The 14,655-nt window shown below is 23.6% G+C and overlaps 1 protein-coding gene across 2 annotated transcripts in view; it reads right to left on the bottom strand.

Annotated features, from left to right (window-relative positions):
* Positions 1 to 1,526: 1,526 nt before the first annotated feature.
* Positions 1,527 to 14,655, bottom strand: part of LOC129611820 (probable cyclin-dependent serine/threonine-protein kinase DDB_G0292550) — a 164,057-nt gene continuing 150,928 nt past the window's right edge. For both annotated transcript variants that reach the window (XM_055525194.1, XM_055525195.1), the window contains 2 exons: positions 6,238 to 6,743; positions 1,527 to 1,848 (listed from right to left, as the gene is read on the bottom strand). In XM_055525194.1, the coding sequence (XP_055381169.1) occupies positions 1,667 to 1,848; positions 6,238 to 6,743 (688 nt within the window). In that variant the 3' untranslated portion in view covers positions 1,527 to 1,666. The remainder of the gene's footprint in view (positions 1,849 to 6,237; positions 6,744 to 14,655) is intronic.

Here is a 14,655-nt window from a genome sequence, read left to right on the forward strand (position 1 = left end):
TTTAATTTCACATTCCAAATTTGAATACAGAAAAATAGAGGAGTGCAGGTTAGGGTTAAGAACACGAAAACAAATCAAAGCAATATTACAAAATTTATTTGAATTTAATTATTATAATATAATAATAATCTTTGTAATTAAGTATTAAGTAAATAGAAAAAAGAATATGTAAGTATGTAGAGCTATTTACAAAAAAAAGAAAATTTAATTAAAAAAAAATCTCTAATTCTGTTTTTCATATTTTTATTGTATTCTTAAATAAATATTTTGTTTTATAAGTCTTATCGGTTTTCAAATAATAAATTAAAATTTTTTTTTTTTATTATCATTATTATTATATTATATGTATATGTATGAATATATTTGTATATGTAAATATTTTATATAAATTTATAAGTAGAATACGCAAAATATGATTTAAATGTTCTAAAAATACTGATTTTTTTTTTTTTTATTCATTTTAATTGTTCTATTTTTTGTATTTTTATTTTTAATATATTTTGATTTTTTTTTCATAATTTTTTACCAACAATAATTTGTATTTTTAGTCTATATATTGTAATTAAGTATACATATAATATTATGCATTTAAAATATATGAGATTTGTTTTTTTTGTTGTTGATTTTTACTGAAATTTTATATTAATAAAAAAAAACAAAATGTCTTTGTATAATTTTTAGTTCAAATAAAACATATTTAGCATATTTATTTTTTGCAAATTTATTGAAATTAAAAATTATTCATAAATACAAAATTTAATTTTATTTTTTGTTTTATTAAAATTAATTAAACTAAAAATTTTTTCGTCTTTAATCTCATTATTATAATTATAATTTATTAAATATATTATTTTACAATATATTTTTTTAATTTTTAAATTAAATTTAATTTTAGTTTATTTTTAATTTTTATTAATAATTCTAGCTGTCAGATTAGGCGATTTTTTAATAATATTAAATATTTTTAAAATAACATTTTGTATTTTTATAATTTAGTATGTAAATTATTTTATATATTATATATATATGTATATTTTTTAAGTTTTATTTTCTCATTTAATTTCAAGCAAATGTACAAATTGTTCTTTATTTTTTATTTAAATTAATAAATATTTTAGTTTCATATTTTTTTTACACAAATTTTTTTTTAGTATTTCAATAATAAATTTAACATTCATTTTTTAGTTAATTTACCATTATTATTATTATAATTTATTATAATAATTTTTAATTTTATATTTCATATATTTTGTTTTAAAATTAATTATTATAAATATTATTTGTATATATATATACATATATAATATTCCTCTCGTTCACGTTCCGGAAATTTTAATTCTAAAATTTAATTTCAATTTAATATATTTTATTATTCATAATTTATTTATTATTAATTTTTTTTATATATATTTTTAATTATTTCTTTCTTAAAAAATAGTTTATTATTTTTTTTAGTTTTTTTCTTTTTACAATAAAATTACAATTAATATATATTTTATAAATTTTATGCGTATTTTAATCAAATTTATTATTTGTCTAATTATTGGTTTTTTAATTCTTTTCTTCTCTTTTTTTTTGTATTTATAATAATAATTATAATTATTATTTAATAAATAAATAAATTAATTAATATAATAAATAAATATATATATACAAATTTTGAATTTTAAACTCTTAATATTGTTAAACATGATAATATTAAATTAATTGGTAAAACACGATTTATACTAACACTATTCGAACTGTTATTATTTGCTAATTGTGCCATACCATCTGGTACTTGCGGTGTTGATTGTTGATCAAATGTTGTTTTATTTGGAAGTGGTTTTGGCCTTCTCTCAACATCAACTATGATATATGAATGGAGTAAAAGAGAATTTATATTGTATATTAGATGAAGAAATAATTTAAAAAGTATTTAGTAGCGCTATTTATAGGGGGGTTAAATTAAAATTTTATTAAAAAAGTGTTTAGTTTTGTAAAATTTTTGATTGTAAAAATTGATTTGAAGAATGTCTAATAATAAATAATTTTTATTTCAAATGAGAATTTAATCAATAACGAAAAAACAACAAAATTTTGCGACTAATTAATCTGTTGCATTACCGGGTTATCTGGTTAAAAAATTATTAGTATACTTAAGATTGTTATACGCAAAATTTTGTAATATTTTAAAATTAATTTGTTGTCTAATTTTAATGAAAAGCATAATAAGCAATATTACGTAAGCTGAATCAAAGTACAGATGTGAAAAGTTCAACACAAAATTATTGATAATAATAGCATATTCACTTAAAAAGCTTTTGTTTCATTTCTTATACTTAAGAATTAAAAAGCTTTATGACTGCAACAAGGATACATTAAATACAATAAAGAAGGTCACATATTGGCATCAAATTGTAAATAATTTATTTATACAGAGATATCTGTGTCTTACTTGCCTCAGACACCACAAAAGTTTTGGAATAAATCAGGTGCCAGGAATTTGATGTTTAGATTTTTGTGTGTAATATAAAAATAAATTAACTTGTGTCCTTGGATTTTAGTATAATTATGAATTCATGAATATGAAATTTTTAGGAATATCAGGGTACGAAAACCAAAGTAAGGGCTATCTGTATGGCTTACTTACTTGCGCTACGAATTTATAATTTATGCAATCATTCAATTTCTCTCTTAAATATCTGGGCCATCATCAGATATTTATTTCTTACTTTGGTAAAAAATTTTAAATTTAGTTTTACTAATAGCATTACCAGTATACACTTTTCAAATATTGCCAATAAACATTTGAAAATGTCTCAATCAATCTCAATCAATTTTAGAACTTTTTAAATTAGTATTGCTTAAACTTTATGAAATGAAAATCAAAAAATTCAACTCACTTATTATTTTTTTTATTTGAAATAATTAATTTTCCAAAAAAATTTCATTTATTCAAAATTATTCTTAAAAATTTCCATTTTTTTTTATTAATGTTTTTAACCTTTAAGAATAAATTTTAACTTTCTTATACACTTTTATTAAAGTTAAGCTTAATAAAGTGCCTGAAGGTGTCATCACTTTGACTATAATAAAATCAACAAAACAAAAAAACAAAGAACCATAAAAAATTCAAAATTTTCTTCAAACAAAAATTTTTTAATTTCTTAAGAATATTTACTTAACAAATTATTATTATAATAAATTTTAATTAATAAATCACGATAAAAAAGATCTTTAAGATAAAATATTTTAATATTATCTACGTTCTCTGAGAGATTCCGATATAATTCAGTAAACTAACTGTTATACAAATAGTTGGTTGTTTAAAGAAAATGTTAATAATCTTTATGTAAAATATGCAAATTGAATGTCAAATTATTTGATAAACTGTGTAGGTGTTATACTTATATAATATAATGTGGGTTAAGAGAAATGAGTTAAAAATATTTTCTAAATTGCTATCTTTAAATTTTTTTTTTTTGCTTTCAAATTACAAAAATGTTTGTAATTTGCAAATCAACGAGACTCCAACATAAGTATCTGATGAAGAATTTTAAGGCGCGATGATGTTATTTATTTATTTTGTGCTTTTCTTTAAAAATTGTTATTAGATAAAGGAAAGGAGAAAAATTCGAAGTTTTGACAAAAATAAAGCAAGTAAGTAGTAAAGAGTAGTGAGCAGAAAATGAAAAATTTTTTTTTAAATGAATTCGTTGGTTTACGAAAATTTTAATTTCCACGTAAGCAAGAAATTGCTTGAACTTATTAAAATGAATTAACCGAAGAGAATCAAAAATTGACTACAAGAGAAAATTTTGTTACAACAAACTCTCAAAATATTTCCTTCTGCAAAGTTTGAAGAGAGACACAGAAAGCAATGGGGTGTTGTAAAAAAATATATTATTTTGGTTTTCCTTCTATTTTTATATAAGAAAATTTTGAGAGTGTCACAACAGTAAAACAAATTATAAGAATAAAATAGTGGAATTTTATTTTATTAAAGTTTTTTACTCTTGCGATAACATGCCGCAATGCAGTTAAATTAAGTTTTGACATTTTATGAAATAAAGCTTTGGGGACAAGCCTGTGTTTACGATCATGTAGTAAATTCATGTGTTTATTACAAGGTGATTTCTCCTATTTCCTTCAGATTAATTTTCAAAACATATTCCAAACTAGTTAAGAACATTAATTACCAACTGGACGAACTTGTATGACAAAAACTCCAAGTACATTTCCACTTTACACAACATTACTAAAGAAATAAAATAAAATAGAAAAAAAACCAAAATGAAAATCTTAGGCTTTAAACTGGAAAATGAAAATATTCTATGATTACATCATCGTTATCATCACTAATATTGTCGTCACTATCATCATCTTTATTACTAACTATCTTAAATCACTAACATAGAAGTATATAAAAAATTCTTTTTAAAAAAATGTCAAGGACTCGAAAATTTTTTAAAAGAATGAGTGAGAAGAATTTTGTTTTTTAATTTTTGTTTGGTTTTTTGTTGTTTTTTTTTAACAAATTTTTCTATTCAACGCTTGTGGTTTATTTGTAAAATATAGGAAAGAAAAAAAAAATGATATTGCTTAAGGCCACTTAAAATTAACACTTCACAAGTTTTCATTTTACTATGTGTGTATAATAATATTGTATTCTTTTTGATGCAAAGATATTCGGTATAAGCTGCCATTATTGCTACAGCTATTGCTACTGCTGATTCTGTTATTATAGAAGGAATTTTAAATAGAATTCATGATTCAACTAAAAAACTAATTTTTCATTTTTATTTTCAAGCTTTATGTTTTATGTATATATAGAGTAGTGCCTTTTGTAACTCAAACTATGACAAATTTTTTATCCTTTTTTTTTTTTGAAATCGCAAAGTAATAGTTTTACAGAATGTAAAGCATAGTAATGAATAATCAAAATATGAGAGGAAAATAAGAAAGGGAGGGGGGGGGGGCGGCGGGAATGAGAAATTCACAAGAATGAAGAATACACTTTTGGTACCTAAATAATTTGATATAAAACCACTTCAACGGTTCTATTCTGACAAAAAGGAAAAGAGAAAATTTTAATATTTCGCGTTGATAAACAATAATGATGGCACTCTATAACAAATAACCAGTTAGGGATACTTAATAAAGCAAATTGAAGTGACATTTTAGAACTAAATTGCAATTATTTTTATGTTTATGATCATGATTTTTCATCATCATGAACATGAGAAATTTTATTATGAAATATTTTCGAAGCTAATTTTTTCTTGTTTTTGGTTGATGTTGGGGTTTTTTGATTAAAATTGCAAATTTCTTTTTCCTGTAAATTTATGTCGGGATATTTTTAATTATAAAATACAATCTGTGGTTATTTCATAAGTATTTTAATTATAATTTAATATTATAACAAAATTTTGTGAAAAAATTGTAAAATGGTTGGACGACAATGTCATAATTCATAAATTAGGCTTAAATTAAAAGTTTTTTTTATCACTTATTTCTCATTTTCCAGCATATAAATTTATATTCAAATTTATTTCGTTTGAACAGCAAGGATTTATGATTACAATTTAGGTTCTAATCAAAAGCATAAATTGTAGATCAATAAAATAAAATAAAACAAATATGGTGTTTTTATTACATAATAGGTTATGCTACATTAAATGTGATTGTGACTATAATTAAGCGAGCAAAATGGAGTCAAAAGGTTAACAAGAATCCTAATAATATTGAAGGTCTAAGGTTTAACGCATTAATTAGAACTAGTGAGCTCTTGTTTTTTTACAATTGGCTGTGTAAAGGCGCATTAACTATTTTGATTCGATAAACATTTGCTAAATTTAGATGCAAAGTTTCATAGAACATGTTATGAAAAAAATATGCAAAGACGAACGGAAAATATAAATGAGAAAATTTTAGCGAAGAATTAACCAAATTATAAGCTTTGATAATTACAATTTCCCTGATTTAATAAACCATACATGTAATTATCATCACCGTACATAAAATTTTACCCAACAATTTCCTGTTCAAATATTCGTTTATAAATCCTTTTAAATTTTATTTATAAATTACTGAAAACCTATATCCTTCTGTTTACAATTTTTATATATGTATTATGTGTGTGCATATAATAGGAATTTATTTTCTCATTATAATCCAAATTATGCTAATATTATTATTATTATTGTAAAATTTTCATAAAATATATATGTACATATTATAATATTATGTACTTACTTTTAACAGAATGTGTTTTATAATCGGCATATTGTTCACCAGGAGCAACATGTGCTGGTATTGTTGCTAAACATGTTATTTCTAATCTACCATGATTATTAATATGATGTTCACCAATTTCAATTTGTATACCACTCATTGCATATGTACCATTATATGGTATATGTGAATGATATTTTGATGTTGCTTCATTTATATGACTATTACTAGGACTTATACTACCGCCACCACTACCAATACTACTACTACTTATACTACCGGTTGATAGAAAACCACTACCATAACCACTTCCTTCACTATTACTACTAGCGCTGATAGCACCATTATTTATTGATGCTTGAATTGAATAAGCTGCATCATTTATAATACTGCTATTACCATAATTACCAACACCAATATTACTATTTCCATTAAGACCACCACCACTACCACCCAAACTTCTTCTCATACTATAACCATTATTGTTATCATTTAAATGACGTCGATATTTTCTATTAAATGAATTCCTGTAAAATAATAAAAAGAAAAAATATCAACAATTTTATTATATGAAAATTTCGAGGATAAAATAAAGTTAAAATGGCTGTATTGTATATAAAATTTTTTAATTTAATTCTATGCTTAATCACAGCTAAAATATTTGAAATATTTTTAAAAATAGCTTTTAAAATTATCAAAAAATTTTAACAATAGTTTGGTGAATTGAATTTTGTAGTAATCAAAATAATTTCATTGTTTCAGATTTTATTGGCATCGAGTACCAATTTTTATTAAAATTGTAATATATTCAAAAAATGTATTCATTCTAAATATTCATTAATATTAACAGTGCTAATATCAAAAATTTTAATTAAATTTGGAAGTACGAAATTGGTTTTTATCTGATTTTTCCTTAATTAAATCCAAATACCTTTGAATTTTAATTCTACAAGTGTTTTGTTCTTCAGACCTATATTTCATGAGGACCAAGGAATTAGGACAGTACGAATAACTACCATATATAACTTCAATAATAATTACGACTCAAAGAATATTCAGAGCTACGACACTGAAATTTTGTACATAGTCAAATAAGGTATCCATATTTTTGTCAAAATTTGATAAGGTTGTTTTAGTATATTTCTTCTGTCACATGATTTTAAATAAATTTAATCAAATTTTGAAGAAAAAACATTCAAGTTACATACATTAGTCAAATTTGGCACAAATTAGCTTTTATTTACAAAATCGCTGCTTCTTCTTATTAAGAGAAGAAATGTTTAGGCCAAGCATTAATTAATATTATACAAACTAACATTGTCCCAAAACTAGAAACAAATTTTAGAAAACTGTAGTCGAGTTTGTATAAATTTATATGGCAGTTCTCAATTCCGTCTACTCTCGTTTTTATACGTATGTGTAGGCCTACTTCATATTCGCTCAAAGGAAAATTTCAATAAATTTGCATTTCTTTTTATTTCCGCATCATAGCTAGTTAACCGACAATAATGATGAATTTTTAAATTCAATAATGTCCTACATATCTATAGTGGGCCTATATGAAAAAATAAACATTTGCGGAATGAATTTTATTTGCATATTACACTTGTATTTTTTCAAGGACTCCATGTTTTTTTTTTTCGTTTTTCCGTTATTATTCCGGATTTATTGCTTGTTTTTCTTTTAGTTCTCTTTTCATTTTAATTTCATTTTATCATGGACAATTTACCATGAAAATTAGTTTTCTTCAATTTCTGTTTTTTTTTTGTAACGTATACTTGAAAATTGCATTCTTTGAAGCGGTCCGGCATGGTTGATAGCAAATAATATGAATATTTTTTTTTTCTTGTCCCTTTTTTTGAATACCTTAGTTTTTCTCTGTGTAGGTATGAAAATGATTGTACTCGTACTAAAAGGAAGTTGGTGCAAAGTAAAATTTAAAATTGCTAAGAGTGATTTGCAAAAAAATTTTTTGGATTTAACAGTGCAAGAGATTTTTCATGAAATTTGAGTGCCAAAGAGTGTTGATTGTTGAAGAATCTCAAAATTTAACACACTTAGCATCTTCTGTCAATTCATTACGGTTTTTTTTAGAAACCAAAAAATTTTCAGTCCAAATAAATTCATTTTTTTTGTTCCTCTTTTAAAAATAACACATTTGCTATGCCCACATATTCAATATTTTTGTGTTTTCCTTTATGCATATTTAAAAAAAAAAGGAAATATTTTTGTTACCTTCAATTAATATTCAGAATAAGTTTACATAATTTTATTAAAATAATAAAATTAGAATGAAAAAGAGAGAAAAATTTTGTGGTCCTCATAATGTGGGTCAAAGAATTTCCAATCCATCATAAATTCTGATTCGTTTTTGAAAATTGGTTTGAAAAAAATAAGTAAAATTCGGTTTTTGTTTTTTTTCAACTTTGATTGAAAAAAAACCTTATATCCTTTTTCATTTTTTATTTTAATTTTATTTACTTTTAATTTAAATATTTTAATGTGTTTGTGTTTATGTGAATTTTTCTGTAAATTACCACAAAAAAGAACCCTTTTCTTCTCTCTATCTCTTTAATTTAAATAAAATCTTATGAAATAAACGAACTAAAAATAGAAAAAAAAATTGTATTAAGAGCTTATAAAACACCCAATTCACAAAGGATATTTAATGAATGCACGTATGTTAGTTTATGCAGAAATGCATACATGAATATTGGTAATAGTAATCTTAATGCTATGCTCGTATATGAATGTGGAATGAAGGTACCCTTACCTATTCCTATAATAAAATTTCCATTTATTTAAATTCTTTTAAAACTAAAATGCAAAAAAATATATTGCAACAACCATAATAAAAACTTGAAAATAATAGAAAGTTGTAGTTATTTTTCTTTTATTTATCCTTGCTTGTTATAAGGTTGCTCTTGAAATTTGAATATTTTGCATTTTTGATGCGACATTTAAAGTTATTAAGTAAGGTGTTTAAAGTTTCTTTCTTAAGAGTTATTACTAAATTTTTTTTTCTCACCATAATTTTCCATTAAGTATCCAAATACTTAAGTGCAGTTTTATGTAAAATAAATTCGTATTATGTGGATTATCTGGTAAAAGTTTGTACTTCGAGTAGTTACTAATGTTTATGTTTAGTAATTTATTAACTTAAAGTAGGGTTAAAGTAAGTTAAACGCATTTATAAAAGAAGATGGAAAATTGTTAGTTTTATGAATTTGAACTTCCTTAAATTTCTTTAAATACTTATTGGTCTTATATGGAAATAAAAAATATTACATTAATGTTCAGAGGTTAAGTATTGATTAAAAATTTTTTGGACTTTATCTTCGGACTCATTTGTCATTTTAGAAAACTTCAATACCCTTTCAGATAAACAGCTGAAATTTTATAAACACAAGCAGGTTACAAAATCTCTATTAGAAACATATTCAGTTTACATATCTTCCCCCTGTTAGAGTTATCGACCCAAAAACTTCTCAAAAGAACGTTTTTGACTATTTATAGTATCGAAATCACAAAAATTTTTTAATTTTCCAAGCGCAAAAGTAGTGTTTGCAGCTTCTCTTATCATCTTTTAGACACTGATAAGTAGTCTATTTCGTTGAAAAAAAAATTATTTTCCACTTCCACGCTCTTCTAAGTCATCACATTACGAAACTCGTAGAAGTTAATTTAGCGCTTTATATTTCCGCGACTGCAAGCTTTCCGAAATTTTTATAAAAGCAATAAATTCCATGCTATCGAAAAATATTACTTATTTAACCATTGAATTCGACTATTATTATTAGTGCTTCTTTCAATTTCTTTTTTGGCTTATCCTAAATGTATGCAATATTTCATTATTTCAATACATATATAAATGAAAGTAAATCAAATAATGCAGTAGATTGTTTTTAAAAACCTAGTTTAAAGAGTATGGTTGTAGTATTCATAATTTAATTGCAAAAATAACTGGTAAATAAATAAACTAGAAAATCAAGAATTATTATTGAAAAATTTGAGCTGAGATAGATACTGAAAATGTGGACGACTTTTCTTTGTTCTAAACAAAACATATTGTTTTTAGCAAAAATTATTTTGTCAACTTTACGTAAGAAGTGTGTACTTAATAAACTGCAACAAAAAGAAGAGGGTTTATGTTCCTTGTGGAAGTGTGACCGCCAACTCATCAGTTACCAAAGTTTTCTTTTGAAATTGCTTAATATATTAAATAAGTTTAATATTCAATCGGTTCATTGCTATGCTTATTTGGAAGTCATAGTTTTAACTGATGTTTTATTTATCGAGACACTTTACATTCATAAGACAAACAATTTACCCTCTAACCGAACAAGGTAGACAAATAATGAAGCTGTTGAAGATTTTTGTAGAAATTTTTTTCCTAATATCGTCATCAACTGTATTTTGTTCTAAAAATAGCACCATTCATAAAAATTAAAAAATACATTTTAACATTTTATAAAAAATTCTTTAAATTCTTTAGTAAAAAATAAATGGAATTGAATGAAAAATTCAATTGTTAGGAGTGGTAAATAAAATAAAAATAATTAATTTTTTTCTCATTCAAGAAGAAATCAATTTTTTATTTCCAACATACACTCTTTCTGAAATACTCAATTCGATAGAATGGAATTCCATGCTATATACAATTTGTATTGGAAAAAAAACCACTTTAAATGAAATGGATCAAGAGTTACTCTTTGGTTGACTTTTCTTTTTTTTATTTCGATAACCTGAGAAAAATTCAATGAATAACTTAATTTAGATTTTAATTTAATAAAACTTATTTTTTTTGTGTGTATTGATTGAGGTGATTAAGCTTCAAAAAAAAAAACCCATTTGAAGCCAATTAAAAAATACGAATTTGAATAAAAAACAAATAACCTTAAATGCAATTAGTGATGCAAGACTTGAATTTTTATCACTATTTTGTTTTTAATAATTTAATTAATTGTTTATTTTAAAATTAATTTATAAAGCAGACAATCCAGGTATGAAAACAACATGGGAGCCATAGTGAGTGTACTGCAAAACTGATCGACCTGTGGTATTGTGATACTATCTTCCATCTGACGCAGTTTCAGTGCTTATTTAAATATGAGAGCAAAAGCGGAACCCACTGAATAAAGGGGGTCTGAACAAACCTGTTTCAATTTTAACATAAGAGAAGCAGAGAGAAGTACTATCGCAGTACCGAAACTCGTAAGTATAGTATTTAAATACTATACTTATAAGTATATAAATATAAAGAAAAGTATATAAATATAAAAGTATATAAATATTTATAGTATATAAATATAAAGAAAAATTTTGGAGATAATGTTTCGCAGGACAAGTCACTAAATACTTAGACGAGTCAAAACAGACATAAAAAACTGAAAAAAACGAAGAGAACTTAAGATGAAAAATTTCATAATAAAATCAAGAGTGACACCGTTCAAATTGATATTATGCAAACACCAGCTCTGCTTTACATTCACCTGACCAGCTGTATATCAGATGGATGCTTGAAGAGTAAATGTCTAAATAAAATAGACTTGTAAGAAGTTTTGTTGTGCGCTGATTCTTCTTAACCGGCTCTAATCGTTACTAATACGAACTTTCACACAAAATGATTATGCTTCCTTGAATACCCACTTAATTATTATAAAATTTAAATTTTTGAAATTTAAAATTATTAAACCGTCCCAAATATAAAAGCACTTTTAAAACAAATTCATAATTTGCAATATTTTTGCAATTGATAATTAAATTTTCTGAAAATTTATAAAATTTTGAATCTAATATGTAAAACTATTAATAAAGTCCCTTTAATAATTCTTTTAATAATCTTTCTAAAAATAAAACTAAATTCGATAGCTTATAATTATATTATTAGCAAATAAAATTCATATACATTAAATAAATTTCACTCTACATTTATCCCGAAAATTTACCCAAAAGAATTATTGGTTACAAAATTCTAAATAAATGATTTTGAAAATAATCAGTGGTCAGTGGAATATTCTCCGTTTTGAAGTTCATAGGCTCACAAAATTTGGTGGTTTTACGACTATTGTAGCCAGAATTATTGTCAAATACACACTTCGTCTAATTCCAAATGGCTAATTCCAATAACTATGTACATTTGCAGTAGTCGCGTAGATCGAGTCAACAGCAGAAAACATATTTTTTACCAATAACAAACCACTTATTTCGAGATAGTGACAAATTTTTTTATATGCGTAATTGAATCGAAATTTATTTTAAAGTTTTCGAAATCACTTATACAAACTTAAATCTTTTGTTGTTCTCAGTGCTTGTTGCCACTGATATAGCTATAAGAGTAGTTTTCTATTCCAAAAATCCCGTAATATACATCGATTTTACAATATTATTATTATGCAGCCAATGCCAAATTTACAACACTTTTATTAAAATTTAATTTAAATTTTTTATTAAAATATAATTTTTGTTTTGTATAAACGTAAATATTATGTAGATATATAAAATGTTTACTATATATCATACCGAACACATTCTAATATACATTTGTAAATATTAGAACAAAACAAAAGAAATTGCATGAATGAATGAAAAACAAGACACCAGAATGTTTACAGAATGTTATGGATGCTCATAATATTATGTAAAAAAGCATTATATATTTTTGTATCAAATCTAAACTATAAAATATATCCTTCATTTCCATAACTATAATAATATATTCGAATATATCACTGTATACACACGTACATACATTATATTATGCATAAACAAAATGGAATGTTGTCATTATTATTGTAGATTTGATTGCATACATGCATGTGAATCCTTGACAATCATGCAAACTAAAGAAGAAAAAAAAAATAAATAGAATAAAATAACAAAAATATGACTAAAATTCCGTGTTTATTATCCTTTTGTCAGAGAAAAAGCAAAAAAAAAAAAAAAACAAACTACAAAACATGATGAAAAAAAGAATAAAAATAAAAAAAAAACATTTTCATATTTTCTTTTAATTCCGGTATTATGCTGGGTGATTTTGTTGTACATATGCATATGTACGTACATATGTACAATTAAAATACAGTGTTATGCTTCTGGCATATACCATTTAAATATTTTAAGGTAGAAAATTATTCAACCCACTTACGTCATCAGAACAATGCACATATGCAAAAACTGTTCTATTATTTTGCATTTATATTTTTTTTTTGCATATGTTTAGTACTCACATGCGCTTATATACATAATATATGTGTGCTTCTATATACGTATATGTTGATGAGATAGCAAATGTTTTAGTTTTTTGTTAATTTACATTTACAATGATATTATGTAAAACATACACTGAAACATGCCACCATAATTTGAATTTTTGTTTTTTTTTCTATGTTTAATTTTTTTTTGTTTTGTTTTTTAATTACAGATGCACTAAATATGAATTGTTTTCCTGTTTGCTTAAAGAAAAACAAAAAAAAAATGGAAAACAAAATTAAGAGATAAAAATATAACAGTTAACAATAAATGTTATATACTTATACATGGAGTTGGTCTGCCCACTTGTAACATTATTTTTAAAATATTTTTTTAATGACTAGCTACTGTACTATGGTACCTACGTATTTTCCTTAGAGGCTTGTTTCTTTAAATGACTGTTCTTAAAATTTTTAATAATAATGGTTTTTGTTTTCTTTTTTTTTGGTTATAATATTGACAATATCCATTCAACTGTTCATAATAAAACTATGTAGTATGTTTGAGAGTGATGAGTTCTGGGTGACATGTTTGCAAATCATAAGAATGTTTTTAAATTATTTTGACTTGGTTTAATTGGAGTTCTAAATATTTTCTAATTGTATACTATTCTGAGTTATTTTTTTCATGAGTTGTAAGTGTTTCTTCACATTTTCACACTTACTAAATACTTCCTATTTAAACTGTAGTATAGCATTGTGTAGCTGTGTCGTGTTGTGTATTGAATGTTATAGTTTTTCATATTACAATTATGTATTTGGAATGAGATATTGTTTTAAGAATTGGTTGCACATGATAGATTTTTAAGAATAATTATGAATACTCTTGAAATAATGGCGACATTTTAATTATTTTTAACACAATAAATTAAAATTTAAGAAAATCATATATCATATCTCTCTGATCTATTAGTTAGTGTTAAACTTCTTGATCAATTAGAGTCAACTTAAATAATTCGTGTCATATTGTGTTAAATTTGATATTTTCTTATTTTTGTCGAATTCGCATTTTTCGAATTTTTGCAATTCGAATAATTTTATTAATAGTAACTATACGGTATTAGAAAGCTGTAATTTTTAAAAATGCTGTTATCTGCATTACTTCAGCTAAGCAATTTGAAACGGTCTAAATTATGTAAGTATTCAGTCAATTTGTTGAATCTAAATTCAGTTGTTTATCAAAATTGTA

Source organism: Condylostylus longicornis, unplaced genomic scaffold (genome assembly GCF_029603195.1).
Source record: "Condylostylus longicornis isolate FDR11 unplaced genomic scaffold, ASM2960319v2 ptg000055l, whole genome shotgun sequence".
Lineage (NCBI taxonomy): Eukaryota > Metazoa > Arthropoda > Insecta > Diptera > Dolichopodidae > Condylostylus > Condylostylus longicornis.